Raw genomic sequence first — 17826 nt, forward strand, 5'->3', positions numbered from 1 at the left:
TATACAAGCTTTGAACGTCACATCACTAGTAAAACCTGTTGACTCACACGCGCCCTAAAGGGCGTGTAGGGTGTGGCAGGCTCGTGTTTTGAATCCTGATTTTAAGTACAGGCTGAACTGCTGAGGAGCGATTGGATCACTCAAACGGGTGGGCAATTTTAGTTTTGCGCAATATTCCTTTCTAGAAACGAGTTTTGTTTCTGAGTTTTTCGAGGATTTATTAAAGTTTGTTTTCTTTTCATGGAGACCGGTTTTATGTTTTTTCATAGCAAGATGACTTCATACTTGTGGATTGTACTTCTGGCAAGTCTTGTGGCAACAAAAGCGCAAGGTAGGGTGAATTAATCGCTCCGTTTTGTAACTGTCATGAGACGCTAAGATCACAAATATAACACCATTGAGCGGTTAAAACAGATGTCGAGTTAGACTGCTCACGGTTAAAAGCTGTCGCTATTTTTAATCATTCTCTTGCAGTAATGTCAGAAGATTTAATATCGTTATCTAGGGCAAAGTTATCTTCCCAAAATATTACTGTAGGCTAACACTGTCGATATTATTGAGTTTGCTTGACTCATTTTCCACATACAGTTTGCATGAATCATCAGCTCATTGGGTGGATACGTTAAGAATGGTAGGCACCAGCTATATTTCAAACATGATGCAAATTAATCAGGCGAGTACGCACAAAACGAGTAATTTTACTTTGTTTCCTGTTCAGTTAACCTAAAATGTTTTTTGACCTATAAAAATAGTTTAAGATGTCATTTACTGGAAAATAGACTAAGAAAACCTTATTTCACAATCATTTACATATGTTAGCTGCAATGTCTCCCCTTTAAATGTGTTACAGCACAGTTCACAATAACTTTTAACTATTTAAGTTTTTGAACAAACCATATAAACAGCACTGTGCCTTAGCAGTTGTGCCAGTTGTTGTGTAATGTGTTTTAATTTAACACGCATTTAAAATTTGAATGTAGGCTTTTGAGTAAAAATGCAATGTCTATGCCAAACACAGCAATAAGTAAGTACCTCAATGTTTTAAAGGGGACATATCATGAAAATCTGACTTTTCCATGTTTAAGTGCTATAATTGGGTCCTCATTGCTTTTATCAACCTAGGACAGGGGTCTTCAACTACTTTTCTTCGGGGGCCAGATTTTAAAATTGTAAATATGACGCGGGCCAAACGTTTACCCCTATTTTTACTTTTGATATATTTTTTACTTTTACCATATATGTGTGTGTGTTGTTGTCGTTTTTGTTACTTTTGTTGTAGTATATTAAAAAAAAAAAACATATTAAAAACATGCATTTTCAAAAAAAAAAAAAAAAATAGAAATTTAAAAGCCTTTTAATTACTGAAAACTCATATTTTCTTTAATAATATTTAAAAACAATTGCAGTTTAACATGTAAGAGCCAAATGTTAATAGTAAAAGTGTAAGAGATCAACACTCCTAAACATATTTTGTTTATAACTGTTTACTTTCATTAATTGTTACATGTCAACTACTCACAACATATAGCCAGTCTTCTCCTAATGGCTAAAATTGCACTACATGTTTTCTTTTTTAATATTTTATAGATATATAGGTTAAACAGCCTTTCCATTGTCCATAACATACATACAGTTGTGTTCAAAATTATTCAACCCCAACTGAAATTGATTGTTTTGGCCGGTTTGACATTGATTTTGATCATTTTGGTCATCCTGCTTACAATTACATCAAAGAGGCATGTGTAGGTCAGACAAATATAACATAACATTTATAATGAAATAACCACAAATGTCTTTTCTGTGCTCACATCATTATCAGTTTTATTCAACCCCCAAGTGACATTCAATCTTAGTACTTAGTACAACATCCTTTTACAGTTAAAACAGCTTTTAAACGTGAAGCATAGCTTGACACAAGTGTCTTGCAGCGATCTACGGGTATCTTCGCCCATTCATCATGGGCAAAAGCCTCCAGTTCAGTCACATTCTTAGGCTTGCGCACTGCAACTGCTTTCTTTAAGTCCCACCAGGGGTTCTCAATCGGATTTAAGTCTGGTGACTGCGATGGCCACTTCAAAATGTTCCAGCCTTTTTTCTGCAACCATGCTCTAGTGGATTTGGAGGTATGCTTGGGATCCTTGTCCTGTTGAAAGGTCCAACGTCTCCCAAGCCTCAGGTTTGTGACGGACTGCAACACATTGTCATCCAATATCTCCTGGTACTGAAGAGAATTCATGGTACCTTGCACACGCTGAAGTTTCCCTGTACCTGCAGAACCAAAACAGCCCCAAAGCATGATTGACCCCCCACCATGCTTCACAGTAGGCAAGGTGTTCTTTTCTTCATAGGCCTTGTTTTTCCTCCTCCAAACATAGCGTTGATCCATGGGCCCAAACAGTTCTAATTTTCCACAGAACACTATCCCAAAACTTCTGTGGTTTGTCCACATGACTTTTGGCATACTGCAGTCGACTCTTCTTATTCTTTGGAGACAGCAAGGGGGTGCGCCTGGGAGTTCTGGCATGGAGGCCTTCAGTACGCAGGGTGCGCCGTATTGTGACATCTGACAAATCTTTTCTCAGTTCCTCAGCAGTCACACAGGGACTTTTTTCCACTCTACGCTTCAGATAGCGCACAGCAGTCGCAGTTAGCATCTTTTTTCTGCCACGACCAGGAAGCCTTGAATTTGCGAATGATGCTTCCTATGGTGTCTCTTGGTATGTTTAACATCTTTGCAATCTTCTTATAGCCATTGCCCTTCCTGTGAAGATTAATCACCTCTTCTCTTGTCTTCCTGGACCATTCTTTTGACTTCACCATGTTTGTAACCACACCAGTAAATGTTTAGAAGGAGTTGAGTATCACAGTCATTTTAAAGCTGCCTAATTGGTGCTTATTAGGCTTTATTGCTGTTCCCTGACATCCATAGGTGTTTTCAATACCTGATTGAAAACACTTCAATGAACCTCTGTTCTTCAGAGTGGTAGTTCTTTAAAGGGTTGAATAATTGTGTCAATGAAGAATTCACAGAAGAAACATTTACTACTATATTACAAAACCAATTGATGTCATTTTAGTTGCATATGGTTCTTTAAGAAGTCATTGTAGGATTTCATTCTGAATACAATTACAAATGTACACTAAATTCCCTAAAACCCTTAACAGCATTGGGGGGTTGAGAAACGGCCAAAGGTGACCGGCGGGCCGGATAAAGATGATTGGCGGGCCACACTTGGCCCGCGGGCCGCCAGTTGACTAGCCCTGACCTAGAAAATGTGAAAAAGAACAACCTAGTAACTTAGTTTTGGTAAGCCATTCTCTGCAAGCCTGTAAAAATAGGTCATTTTTGGCTCCCCTTGTGATGTCAAAAGGGGATAATACCGCCCCTTATTCTGCACTATCCAGCCATGGCACTGCCATTTAGTGCAGAGATCAACTCATTTGCATTTAAAAGGACACACTCAGGGTGTTTTCACACCTAGTTCGTTTGAGCCCTCCAAACGCTCTCAGAGCAGTTCAGGGTGTATATGTGAACAATCCAAGTGATCTCAGACCCCCCTAAAAGGACCCAAAAGCGAACCGAACTCAGACCACGTCTGGAGGTGGTCTGAGTACGGTTGACTTTTGGGTTCTTTTGTGGTTCAATTTCTTTTTGATATGTGAAATCAATGAGGTCCTGGTCCGTTTCGTGTGTGGTTTTGACATTGTATCAAAATAAACTGCTGCACAGAAAGCTGGGGTCTGAGTTCTTATGAAGTTGTGATGTGAACAAGAAAGGGTCTGAGATCACTTCAGTTCTGAAGAGGACTAAAAAAAGAACTTGGTCCTCTTTTGAGTCCACTATATTGATGAACACCAAAAGGACTGAGGTCACATTCGGCTAGTTCCTTTTCTGGTTCACTTTAAGTGAACTAGGTTTGGTTCTTTTAAATGAACTATATGTGAAAACACCCTTAAAAACGCCACATTTTACTCACACCTACAAAGTGGCAATTTTAACATGCAATAACAAATTATATATATTGTATTTTGAACTAGAACTCCACATTCACGTTCTGGGGACACCAAGGATTTATTTGACATCTTAAAAACTCTTGAAATGTCCCCTTTATGCAGAGCCGGCCCAGCCACTAAATGACACTTGCAATTGCAAAGAGCCCCGTGGCCAGCAGAGGGCCCCCTTAGAGTCACTGCCAGCTAGTGGTTGGAAAAAAATGATACATTAAAAGTAACATAAAATAAATAAAAAGAAATGGATCTACAGCGCTCTTTATCAGGCATCATGATAAGCACAGTTGTTATTTATTTAGTTCTTTATTATGGCAAGTTCCCCGCTAATCTTGACCCACTCATCACCTGATCATTGTCTGTCAGACTAGGCTTGTTTGAGATGCAGCTTGCCTTGCCTGGAATTTAGACGAGAGCAGATGGTTGCAGTAAGGGGAAGAGTGAATAAACTGTAGGCAAGCCGGACGCTTCATGAATCTTGCTGTGTTGTGGACTGCAAATGTTAGCAATGGAAGATATCGCGTTCCCGTATTTTATCGCGGATTAAATGGATGCAACTGAAATACCAACAAATGCATTTACATTAAGATTTTTATAAGGAGAATCAAGAAAGTTGAACTTTTCATTACTGGAAAAGGCTACTTGTAATGTTGGGATGTAATCTAAGTCTAGTGGTAATATAAATTCGTTTTTGTGTAATATATAAACAGGAATTAATAAAAAATATGAATGTCATAAGTCAAGAACAAGTTGAAAAACGCATCTTGCGCTGATCACCGGTGATCGGTTATGCACAGATTTAACTAATCTCAAACAAGCCTATTAACTTTTGTTATGCTATTTACGTAAGGGATAATATATAGTGAGGTGGTTGTTATAGCGAATGTTAGCTACTTTTAATCTTGTTTGTGGTGTTTTAGATATTATTGTTAATGTTGTTTATTTGAAAAATGTAAACATTAAGTGTTCTATTTATTATTTTATATAATATGTTATTTAAATGTTATTCTATTTACTCTATTTTATTTAAATTATATATAGGCTGTTGTTTGCGCCTCTTAAACTCTAGTGTCAATTAAAATGTTTCTTTGATGGTCAGTGAAAATAACTTTATCAGTCTTTTTATTCAGCAAGTCCATCAGTGTGTTCATTGCACTGCACTGCCATTCAGTTCAGTGGTATCATATTTTTCCTGTTAGACATTAAACATGGAACTCAAATCAAGAACTCAAGGGGGCAGTTTCCCTGATAGGAATTAAACTAGTCCTAGACTAAAATAAAAGTAGGCTGTCCAAATTGAAAAAAGCTTGCACTGACATATCTTAAAATACATCAGTGCCCTTTGTTTTGCCTCAAAATGCACACAAATAATGTTTTTAGTAAGGCATGTTTGTTAAAATTAGTTATGTTTTCTAATTAAACTAAGGCCTAGTCCTGGATTAAGCTAATCCCTGTCCGGGAAACCGCCCCATAGAGTTTCGGAGGAGTAATAGTGTGGGCAAAACAGAATTTGTTCGAGTTAAAAGTTGTTTTTGTGATCTTCAGGGTTTAAACGGAGATGTTATAAGTTGTGGTGAGCTGTGCTTTTCACTGATGTATTTAAAAATATGTCAGTGAAAGTTGTTGTCAGTTTGGACTAGAGCCCGACCGATTTATCGTTTTGCCGATTTTATCGGCCGATATGAGCATGTCGCAGATATATCTGTATCGGCGTATAAGCCGCAGATATGAAGCCGATATGAACGTTCCTTACAGAACACATTAAATGCTTTTGAAAGATGTAAGTACTTGTTTGTCCAGCAGAGTGCGCCCTATTGGTTGCTAATGGCGACTCAGGTCACTCACTGTAGTGACATCAGCCAATCCCCTACCCCCTTCACTTCAGTCAGTCTCTCAGTTCAGGTGGCGGGCGCGGCAGTCACGCGGTTTCTTCAATACATTTTACACCTGGTATTAAGACGCGCTTTGGTCGATTGGATTATAAGCGGACGAGAGAGACACATTCCTGTTTACATTTGGTGGTTTTAATCAGTCTTTTTTGTTCACTTGCGAGTTGTTTCAAACGCAAGCGGAAGAAATGACGCGAGGCGGAGAAAGGACGCGCTTAAACTGATGCGCAGTCTGTGGGAGTACAGCTGCTTATGCTGTTACATGCTCATTTCAAAGCAATTGATTAAATAAGCTCGCGCAACTTTACACCCTTTCTTAAATAAAAGAGGCGGAGAGCAGACGCTTTAGTTTTATAAAAGTTTAAAGTCCCGGCAGAACACTGTGGGTTCGTGTTATAAAAAAGTTGTGCAGTACATTAAACATTAGCCTACATCAGTATGTTGTCAGTAATTCAAGCATTGTCGTCTTAACGGTAAGTTTTTAATTAATTTGTGAAGTCTATAACTTACTCTAAAGCTAAGCCCAATATAACAATGACTTTATAAGTTTCCATTTTTTAAAATAAGCCCAATATAACATTATTCTCGTTAAAACTGACAATGGTTAAAGTTATATGTATTTTGTTTTGTTTGTGTTTTAAAGTTATTTATAATAAGTCAAATTTACTGTTTTGTGCACTTATATCAGAATCAATTTGGATAATAAAGTTTATTGTTAACTTGTAAAACACACCTGCCTATATTACATATCTTTGTCACGTCATTTTAAGTGTTTGATCACCACATTTGTGGTGTGATCATAGAGTGATCATTGCAAAAAGTATTTATATATAGTATATTCTTTTAATGTATATAGTGTATTCTATGTACAGTACTGTAGTAGTATAATATACTGTAGTATATGTGTACTGTACTATAATATGCACATAATGAATATCGGCCGATATATCGTTATCTGTCTTTTTTTACTCTCTAATATCTGTATCGGCATCGGCCCCAAAAAATGCATATCGGTCGGGCTCTAGTTTGGACAGCTCTTAAAAATGTTTTAGTCTAGGACTAGTCTAATCCCTGTCCGGGAAACCGCCCCTATATGTTTCTTGTAGAATTGTGGGCTAAAGAGTTGAATGATTAGAAAAGCTACACAAGATAAAAGAATCACTCTTTGGTTTCAGTTCTTAATTAACTACTGTAGTCACCATGGCGTATTGGTAGACCATAATAAAAACAAAATACTGCATCACCCTAGCAACCTAGCAACCAAAAGGAAATAGCCCACACTAGGGTGTTTCATGTGGCAGACACAGCTGCATACTCACAATCACATGTTTTGTAATGAAGAATATATGTATATTTAAGAACAGTTTTTTTTATTTCAATGGTTAACATTTTGAAAACTCTCTGACCTGCACTGTGTATATTAAACTCAATACCTGTGATATACTTCACATCAGATATGTTCTTAGATGTCGAGCATCTTAGTTTAGTGTATTTTTTTTAACTGAATGTGATGGGTTACTTCAACCCATTCTCATGTAGTGCATATAAATAGCATGCAGTGTGAAAAATTGTGCAATACATGCATATGATACACCAGTCCTTCCAGTTTACTTAATACTGCCATCTTTTATGGTTTTATGTATTGTTTTCTGAATTTTTAGGGGTTTTCAGGGTTCATTTGAAAATGTACTGGAGGAAAGGCTCTCAATAAGGCTTTCTGTACAGCAATTTACTGATCACACTTTGATTCATCATGATGCTTATATTATTAATACTTTGAAGTGATTCTGAGAAAACAGTTTCTGGTATTTAATAGTGATGTTGAGCTTGTAAATTGCAGTTCACTCACACACGCCCATAAAGGGCAGGTAGGGTGTGGCAGGCTCTTGTTTTAAATCATGATTTTAAGTACAAGCTAAACTGCCGAGTTGCAGTTGGATCACACTTGGATTATTCAAAGGGGTGGGCAACTTTAGTTTTTGCGCAATATTCCTTACTAGAAATACATTTTGTTTCGAGTTTTCAGAGGCTGTAAACACACGAATGATCACGTGTTACTACAGATTCTTATGTTTTGTTACTTTGTTTTCTTTTTATAGAGACTGGTTTTATGTTTTTTTCATAGCAAGATGACTTCATACTTGTGGATTGTACTTCTGGCAAGTCTTGTGGCAACAAAAGCGCAAGGTTTACCCGCTCCGTTTTTTAACTGTCCATATAATGAGACACTAAGATCTAGGGGTGGAACAATACATGTATTCGTTTCGAACCGAATCGGTACGGGGGTCACGGTTCGGTGCATGAATTTAAACGGAGAATACACGGTATGAAAATAAAAAAACTTGCGTGCAAAATAATTAATGTAATGCGGAACTACTGTTAGATACGCGGGTTCTTTATGGACAGCTAATCTGTTGCCCCGCTTTAGCTCTGAAGCTCTGATTGGCGCCGATGCATCCGAGCCCCGCCTATGTATGCGCTCTATCAGAGCCCGTCTACATTCTCTGGCATTCTGCATTTTTTTGTCACGTCGACGCCGGTCCAGTCAGTTAGTGAGCAGCGATAGCGAGGATGGCAAGTGGTGTTCCACAAGAATAAGACGCTCCACCAGCCTCTTTAAGATCGCAAGTTTGGCAAAACTTAAGTTTTCCAGTCAGTTAAAATAGTACAGGCGAGAGAGTGGTGGAAAAGACGAGGACTTTGCGTCGGCGTTGCTCAGCAGTTGTTGGGTATGTGAGTGGAAATACATCTAATCAGGGCTCTCAAGTCTCACGCATTCACCATGAGACACATGCATTTCAGTAAGCTCACACGCCACACTTTGTATTTTGCATGCTAAGAAGTAGGAGATACATTGTCCTGCTATATACAACAGGCATACGCAGGGCAGTTCTGTAGAGTTCAGCTGCTTTCCGTTTTTTAAGTGTGCTCAACTTTACGCAGCGCCATCAGCGACAGAGTACCGCGAGAAATTTTGCGGAGGAGGCTAATTTGATTCAAATCGCTCTCGCGTTACTCTGATGTCATCCACTTGTCATTTTTTTGCAGCGCCTCGTGAAGTTGGTCACACCTATTAATTCATCCAACAAGCCTATGTTTGTGTTCTTTAGTACATTAATATGAAATAAAAATGTAATTTTAAAATGTATTTAGGTAACACTTGTAATACATTTGAACCCATATTTGTATGAAAGATGAGTACAAGATTACTTAAAGTGGTATACATTTTTGAAATACGAGATAGTATGTTAAATGCATTTCAGTTCATATTCATGACATCTCAAAATAACACTGATAAGGACACCTATGTTTTTAAGATTAGCTTAAGTACTAAAAAAAATGCCTTCTTCATTTTTGTTTTGCTTTTCCCTCCATTGTACCGAAAGTGAATCGAACCGTGGCGCCTGAACCGAGGTACGAACCGAACCGGGACTTATGTGTACTGTTCCACCCCTACTAAGATCACAAATATAACAGCATAGAGCAGGGCAAACAGATGTCGAGTTAGACTGGTCACGGTTAAAAGCTGTTGCTATTTTTAATCATTCTCTTGCAGTAATGTCAGAAGATTTAATATGGTTGTCTAGGGCAAAGTTATCTTCCCACAATATATAACTGCCGGGGTGGTTTAAATATTACAGTGGGCTACCAAACACTGTTGATATAATTGAGTTTGCTTGACTCATTTTCCACATACAGTTTGCATGACTCATCAGCTCATTGGGTGGATACTTTAAGAATGGTAGGCCCCAGCTATATTCCAAACATTTTAAATCCCCTAATACTCTTTGTTGTGTTATGTATCAACCTGAAAAAAAGAGTTGAGTTTACAGTTCGACTAAGCAAAAAACTGATTACACTTTATTTACAGTTCAGTGTTTCCCACAGATTGGAAATTTGCTTGTGGTGGTAGCCGGTGAAAATAGCAATCATTACCCACCAACCAAAAATGTTCTACTACATGTGACAAAGAACAACTAGTAATTTATGACACAACCGAATACTTTGATTTATTGAACATTTATATTAATTTCACGTTATAGTTCATTAATCATCCAACCACCCCACCGTTCTTTGCCATGAACAAAGCTTTTGTCAAAGCACCACAAAAACACTACTGTTTTTGCACTGATATATGAAGTAATTAGATGACCCCTTTTATCAAACTCTATTGAATACAATAATTTTTAGAGTATATTAATGACAGATGGTGCAGTGCAGGTCTATAGATTATAAATGTGACACATGTTATAATGGTCATATTTCTGTTAGCTTCTGCTCTATTTCTCTATTGCTGATTAAAAAAGCTTAGTCCACTCATTATTTCATTCAGATTCAAAAGTCTATTGCTGTCCCGGTGACAGGTGACTTTACATTACAGCTTTGAGTTTTTTATATCGTGAGTCACCTGAACTTTGCTTGTTTACTGCAATAGGCTTGACATTAGCATTGCTTTTTTGCTACCATCTCTGTGCAAACTTTTTAGATTTAAGAAAATATATGGTTTATTAAAGGGGACAGAGAATGAAAAACCATTTTTACATTGTCTTTGTTGAATAATGGTAGTCTACCCGCATTCACAAACATACAAAAAGTGCTAAACATCTCAGTCTCATAGAAACTCCTCTTTTAGAAATGTCAGCCATAAAACAGCCCAATCTGAAAAACTGATGCTTATGACATCACAGGCATTTAACTGCCTATCCACTTTAAAATTATTGGCTACATTTTTTGAGTGGCAGCAAAGTCAGCCAATCAGTAATGAGATTGCAATCAAGTCAGGAATCTTGGTGTGATTCTGGAGTCGGACCTTAGTTTCAGTAGTCATGTCAAAGCAATAACTAAATCAGCATATTATCATCTCAAAAATATCGCAAGAATTAGATGCTTTGTTTCCAGACAAGACTTAGAGAAACTTGTGCATGCTTTTATCACCAGCAGGGTGGATTATTGTAATGGCCTCCTCACTGGCCTTCCCAAAAAGACTATTAGACAGCTCCAGCTCATTCAAAACGCTGCTGCCAGGATTCTGAGCAGAACCAGAAAATATGAACATATCACACCAGTCCTCAGGTCTCTACACTGGCTACCAGTTACATTTAGGATTGATTTTAAAGTATTATTAATGGTATATAAATCACTCAATGGACTAGGACCTCAATACATTGTTGATATGCTCATTGAATATAAACCCAACAGGTCACTCAGATCATTAGGATCACGTCAGCTAGAAATACCAAGGGTTCACTCAAAGCAAGGAGAGTCAGCTTTTAGCTTTTATGCCAGTCGCAGCTGGAACCAGCTTCCAGAAGAGATCAGATGTGCTCCAACAGTAGTCACATTCAAATCCAGACTCAAAACACATCTGTTTAGCTATGCATTTACTGAATGAGCACTATGCTGCGTCCAAACTGATTGCACTATATTTTATCTGCACTATTTTAATTCTTTTCATTTCTCTTGTTTTTATTCTTATTTTTATTTGTAAAAGTTTTATACTTGTATTCCTGTTTTATTCTTTTTCATACATTTAAACAGTTTTTATTAAAATCACATTTATTTTCTTTTAATTGATATTTAAAATTCATGTATATTTGATTTTTTGTTTTCTCATTTCTATGTAAAGCACTTTGAATGACCTTTGTGTATGAAATGTGCTATACAAATAAACTTGCCTTGCCTTGCCTTGCCTTGCCTAGAACCGATCCAGACCAGACTGACCATTTAAAATATAATCTCGGAACCGTACGGGTCCCATATCCTCCGTGAAGACCTCAAGCTTTTACGCCTGTGGCTGGCGCATGTTTTCAATTGTTTCCAATGGAAGCTCTGCGTTTTTAAAAAAAGCCAGCAGCTAGCGGTTTTCTTCAGTGCTGAAAACCAGCAGTGGGCGATTGGAGGATAACCCCCGCATGGTAAAACTCAGTATCCTTCCATGTTTCTAAACTAGAGCAATGTGACACAGTATGGAAGGTATTTTTAGCAGTGTTTCCGCTATAAACATTCTACCGTGGCGGCCGCCACGCCTGCGGTTGTGGATAGAAGGGATACAGCAAACGAAATCTTGCGGGATGAGCACTATTTTTTTCTAGTAATCCTTCACCTAAACCCAACTCTAAACACAACATTTCACAGGATTTATGATGTATTTGTATCTCATTTAGTTAGAGCCGCTGTTTTCATCGTAATCGTACCTCCAAATCTAATCCAAAACCTTTCGGCATTTGCTGTATCCCTTCTAGACAAAACCCACGGCGGCAGCTAGCTCACAAAATAAACTATCGAAATCTCCGCCCTGTCAGACTGGCTGTCTTAAATAAATAAATTGGTAACACTTTATTTTACGACCCGCAAAGTACCGCATAATTAAACCGAATTTACAGCGTACCTATTTGTAACAACAGGGTACCTCTACAGTACGTACTTGTAGGTATAAGGGAATAATATTTTAAGTTTGGGGTAATAAGGGGGTAAGAATATGAAGAATTATAAATTATTTATACTCTAAAGTACTATTCGGACGGGATTAGTTTTACATAGGGATGTGGTGTAAAGCAATTTTTATCAAAGCTTCTCAGTGATTTTAGTCCTGTCAGAATGCTCCATGTCAGTAATCATTACGGACAATGCCAGTAAAGATTAAGGCGACTTTTACCTTCTGTAAAAAGGTCCGGAGAAATTACCTCAGGTAATACTAATCCAGTGCGAATAGACCAGCTGTATTTATACACGTAAATCGCGTCATTTCCTTTTAATTTGCGGGTTTCTTTTAAATATAAAAGCGCTTAAAGAAGCATTTACTTGTGTTCTAGGCGGAAAAACAAGTCAATGGCAAGTCAGTTCATGAATAACACGACACAAACATTAAAAAAAAGTTGCTAAACATAAAGCTCTACTGGGGCACGGGCTACCCAGTCTCCTAAAGATGCGTATAAATAGCACGAAGTGTAAAACTCGTGCAATATATACGCCAAATTCCACTTTGGCGTGTATATGATACGCCAGTCCTTCCCATTCACTTAAACGGTGCATCTTTTTTGTCATTTTATTTATTGGTTTCTCAATTTTTTTCTGTTTTTTAAACCATTTTCGCTTGGGTTTAGGGCAGGGCTAGTCAAGTGCGGCCCGCCAATCATCATTATCCGGCCCGCTGGTCACCTTTGGCCGTTTCTCAATCGGAAGGCTGCAGCCTCCGGAGGTCGCATATGCAGACTGCATACGTCATCAAGATTAAGTTAACTGAGCATTACATTCACAAATCATAAGCATATTACAACAATTTACGATTAACTAAGAATAAGAGTCAACTTTATAATTGTTAAAATTCTGAAATAAGTATGCAGTATGCAGCCTGGAAATGCGACCTCCGGAGGCTGCAGCCTTATTGAGAAACGACCATAGTTTGATTTAAATTCAGCGTGGTTACTTTTACCTTACCACTGTATAAGACAACACAGAAAGGGGATGTGTGTGGTGCCAACCATCTGCGGGTGTGTAATTATCTGATCCAATTCGAGCTTTGGATGCATTAAAGAAAATAAACTTATGCGACTACACCGCATGTGACGCGGCGACCGGAAGTGATGTATTTCAGTGTGTTCCAATCAAAACTGTGTGCAAAGTTAAAATTATTAATTATTGTTTGTTTTACTTTATAAGTAACACTTGAATACTTTAATTACTGGTAAGTAAATTATTAACTATACATATTTTTGTAGATGTAAGGTTCTCTCCCATGACAGATTTACGATTAAACTATATTTTCATTACGCCACTAGGGGGCAAACTCCCGACAGTTATATCTGTATGTAATGGACAATGGAAAGGCTGTTTAATAACTTTTTAACATAAATCAGTCCCGAACTTTATCTCTGTTAATAACTATTTAAACATCAAGCAAGTCCTGCATTTTATTTTCAAATTCCTGCATGTTTTTAAACCGAAACCAAGATGTCTGACATGATAAATCTTAGTATTAATCATTTCACTCTCAGAAAACGTATTAGATGTTTAATTAATAGAGTATTTGAAAACATCCCACTCATTTAGACAGAATGGGTCATATATGTAATGTGCTGAAAGAAACAATAAACGCTTAAAGCGCTCTCAAATTCAGCGCACATAGGCACAAGCTGTATGAGGCTTTGAAAATGAGAAGTTTGTTTTCCATGGCTATTATTAATGAGAATCAAGTTATTTGTCTTTTTGATAAAAAAAATGTAATATTATTTTTAATAAATATTTACAGTTCTTTAAGTTATAATTATAATAAAAGCAAAAATTCATTTAAAATTGTAAAACAAATTTAATGCTAACTTTACCTACAAATTCATAAAATATTTTTACAGTGAATAAATAAAACGACATGAAGGAAGTTAATTCCAAAATGTAATTATTGCACATGGTTAAGCTGCTAGTTTTAGCAGCTACCAGTGACAATTAAAAACCACCCACCCCCAGGTCTGCCAATTCTTTGCCAACCCCCAATGCTATTTAAACAAAGGAACTGCAAGAGAATCAAAAGAAAACCGTTTTTTTAAGTATTCACCAGCGTGTGGCGTTTTATTTCCCACCCTTGCAGTTCCTTTGTTTAAATGCAAATCTAGGCCTACTACATGCGCTGTAAGTTATTTTAAATGAATGTTTATAACTTATAAAATTAAGTGGATATCGGGTAACGTAATTTGACATATGTTGATATAACCTGGGCTCTCAAGTCCCACGCATTCGCCATGAGACACGCGCATTTCTGTGAGTTCACGGTCACACGCCAAACCGTTTAAGCTATTTCTCACGCTGAGAAGTAAAATAGAACTTTTCCTAATAAAGGATGTGCTGGTATACACAGAGCATTCCTGCCGAGTTTAGCAGTACGGTTCTTAGGTGTGGTCAACTTTACGCAGTGCCGCAAGAGCCGACAAGCAGATGACATCAGAGTACCGCGAGAAATAAGCCAGAGGAGGTTGGTTTCAATCGCTCTCGCGGTACTCTGATGTCATCCACTCATGTTTGAGTCTGTATCAGATAAAAATACAGATTTTGAGGAACAAGTTATTGTTTGGAGATTGTCAATGGACGTTTCTTAGTGGTAAGTTTGTTTTTTCAGTATGGACCAAAACGCCAAATGCATAAAATAAAAATGAAGTAATATTGTAATGTCTTGGCATGATATGTTTTCTAAAATGTTTAAAAATGAACAAATCAGTTGTGCGAAACTACACAGATATATTTTTTTTTAATATACCGCTGGTTCAGTTTACCCCATCTGGTTCACTTTGCCCCACAGCCACCATTTTGGGAAAACTGCCTAGTTTAGTAATTCAGGCTAATCTTTAGCTAAATCATTCACATGGTTTTATACATTAGCCTATCACCAATATTTATGGTATAAATAATTAGACCTGAATAAATCTACTTTGACATAACGACCTGGTATGTATACATTTTACTTTGATAGGATTTTTTGTAAAAAAAAATCACTTTAATCATAACTCTTTAATTTTTCCTTCTCTTTAACATAGCCAAACAGAAATTATGGTTGCTACCTGTATTTGTGGTCACACGGCTACAAATCTGGTTGCCTAGATAAAGGGGGTGGGTTAACTTACCCACTGGCTTATTTTGACCCACTCTCCCCTACTTGGTTTGAGAAACGGCCATTGTTTACAGAAGCCGGAGCGCGAGCTACAAACTACAGAGCGAGTGCGCGGGTGCACAATGGTGAAAGAGCAACACACAATGTAAATAACTAAACCAGTGTTCGCAGTACAGACACTTTATATTTTAGCGTACTGCGTACCTTCACTTTCTTTTGCGTGCCACCACTTCTCATGTTGCTGGTACTCTGCTGTAAAGAGTCAAAGGCCGTTTCTATGTGGCGCTGCGCAGACAGTTCGGCACCGAAGACATCAAAGTACCGCGAGAGCAAGTCGAAATGTTACAAATGGTCCGACTTTACCTTTGCTCTCGCAGTACTCTGATGTCATAAGCCGACCAGTCAGCGCCGCACCATTTAAAGTCGAACACACAAAGCGTCAAGGTCTGGGCCCGGTTTCCCAAAAGCATCGTAAGGCTAAGTAGATCGTAAAAACGATTGTACGAATCATCTTAGAATTACGGACCGTTTCGCAAAAGCTTCATAACTTAGCACTTGAAAATCATCGTAGATCTACGAGTGATCCGGAGTAGTCGTTAATAGAGTTACAAGGTCACCTGCAGGACAACTAACAAATTGCACTCCAGCAATGACGATAATGTAATGTTTTAAATGTATATTTTAGGGCTGTCAATAGATTAAAAAAATTTATCTAGATTAATCGCATAATTTCATGAGTTAACTCGCGATTAATCGCAAATTAATCGCACATTTTTATCCGTTCTAAATGTACCCTAATTTAACACTTTTCAGGTTTTTAATACTCTGATCATATATACATATATAGATGCTTTATGCAAATGTAAGTTAACAACAGCCTGTTTACATTTTTAACAGAACCATCAAGCCATTGTTTTGAATATGCATTTTCCTTTAAGAAGAATTTTCTTTCTCCATTTTTATTTGACGCTGCATCATTTGTGACATGTGCTGTCAAATTTAGTCGAAATTAGCAAATTTTCAAAAAAACAGTTGTTCATATTTTGACATTCTCTATTAAAACATAGAACAATGCATGATTTGGTGGAATATAACAAAATATGACAGAACTACACCTGTTTGAAGTTGAAAGAGTCAGCAAAGTTAAATTACCAGAAAAATGACCACATCCATACATTAAATTACCACATCAATACCTCAAAATCACTGATAAAACTATAAGATTTAGCACACACAAAGCAAAAACATAATCAATATATGTTAAACTTTTTTTCTTTTGTTTGATTGACATTGTGACAGACTGCTTAAAATCTAAGTGATCTAATATAATGTTACAAATCAGATATTTTTACCCAACAGTTAACCAAACATTTACTTAAGACATAACAGATTATAGATCCTACCTGCGTGAATTCTTATCAAAGCAGATATTTGTAAAACTTCAATTTTGTGTAGATGTCTATATATCCGGGTCGCGCACTCGCGCGTCTGTGTGCACGCGCTTCAGATGTCAGCCAGCGTGAGGAGATCGCTTTTGAGTCTTGTCGCTCTTAATAACTCTTTAACAATAATCAGGTACCGAACTTTATCTCTCTTAATGACTCTTTTAACATTAAGCAAGTCCTGCAGTCTATTTTCTAAGTCATGCATAAAAGCGAAACCAAAATGAATTGAGACGCATCTTTGCATTAGATTAAGCATTAGGAGGACGGGAACTTTACACCTCAGACGTATAAATATAGATAATTTCAGATGTCCAACGAGCATTTAGAGCATTGGATTTGCTAGACGATTTGGTTAATGTTCTTATTTTTATGAAAACCTTTGAATCATTTAGACAGGGTCCCATTTGTCGCTCCACGGGTTTAAACGCCGTTTTTTTCTAAAGAATAATGTTAAAACTTTATTGGTGTAGGTTGAGAATAATTTATATTGCATTTTAGCGCAATATAATCATATTGTTATTCTTAATATAAGAGAATACTAATATTTTTTACAACACTTTTAACTTTAAAACATACATATAAAGATGCTTAGTACAATAGCTTTGCTTCTGACAACAAGTTTCTGTAATAAATCAGTAAATCAATCACAAAATGTGTTGACAGTGCCGAATAAAATGCTTGTCAATTCAAACAAAGCTGAAAGGTGTATAAAACCGCTTGAATTAACAATATCTGAACTGTGCTCTTTTGCATACAGCTACTTTTCTCATGTCTTTTTTTAAACCACCTTTATCTCTTTAAAATATTGCTACTTTTAGAAATAATTTGTTTGCATTTTTCTGTATACTGCACACTTTATTTGCATCAACTATACCCATAATAACATTTT

The 17826-nt window shown here is 37.1% G+C and overlaps 1 protein-coding gene across 14 annotated transcripts in view; it reads left to right on the plus strand.

The window, feature by feature from the left end:
* Positions 1-7: 7 nt before the first annotated feature.
* cd99 (CD99 molecule) overlaps positions 8-17826 on the plus strand; it is a 120406-nt gene continuing 102587 nt past the window's right edge. For 7 of the 14 annotated variants that reach the window (XM_073863596.1, XM_073863613.1, XM_073863625.1 and 4 more), the window contains exon 1: positions 155-331. In XM_073863596.1, the coding sequence (XP_073719697.1) occupies positions 241-331 (91 nt within the window). In that variant the 5' untranslated portion in view covers positions 155-240. The other 7 variants (XM_073863604.1, XM_073863618.1, XM_073863633.1 and 4 more) reach the window with 2 other exon arrangements.

This window comes from Misgurnus anguillicaudatus, chromosome 3, assembly GCF_027580225.2.
Source record: "Misgurnus anguillicaudatus chromosome 3, ASM2758022v2, whole genome shotgun sequence".
Classification (NCBI taxonomy): domain Eukaryota; kingdom Metazoa; phylum Chordata; class Actinopteri; order Cypriniformes; family Cobitidae; genus Misgurnus; species Misgurnus anguillicaudatus.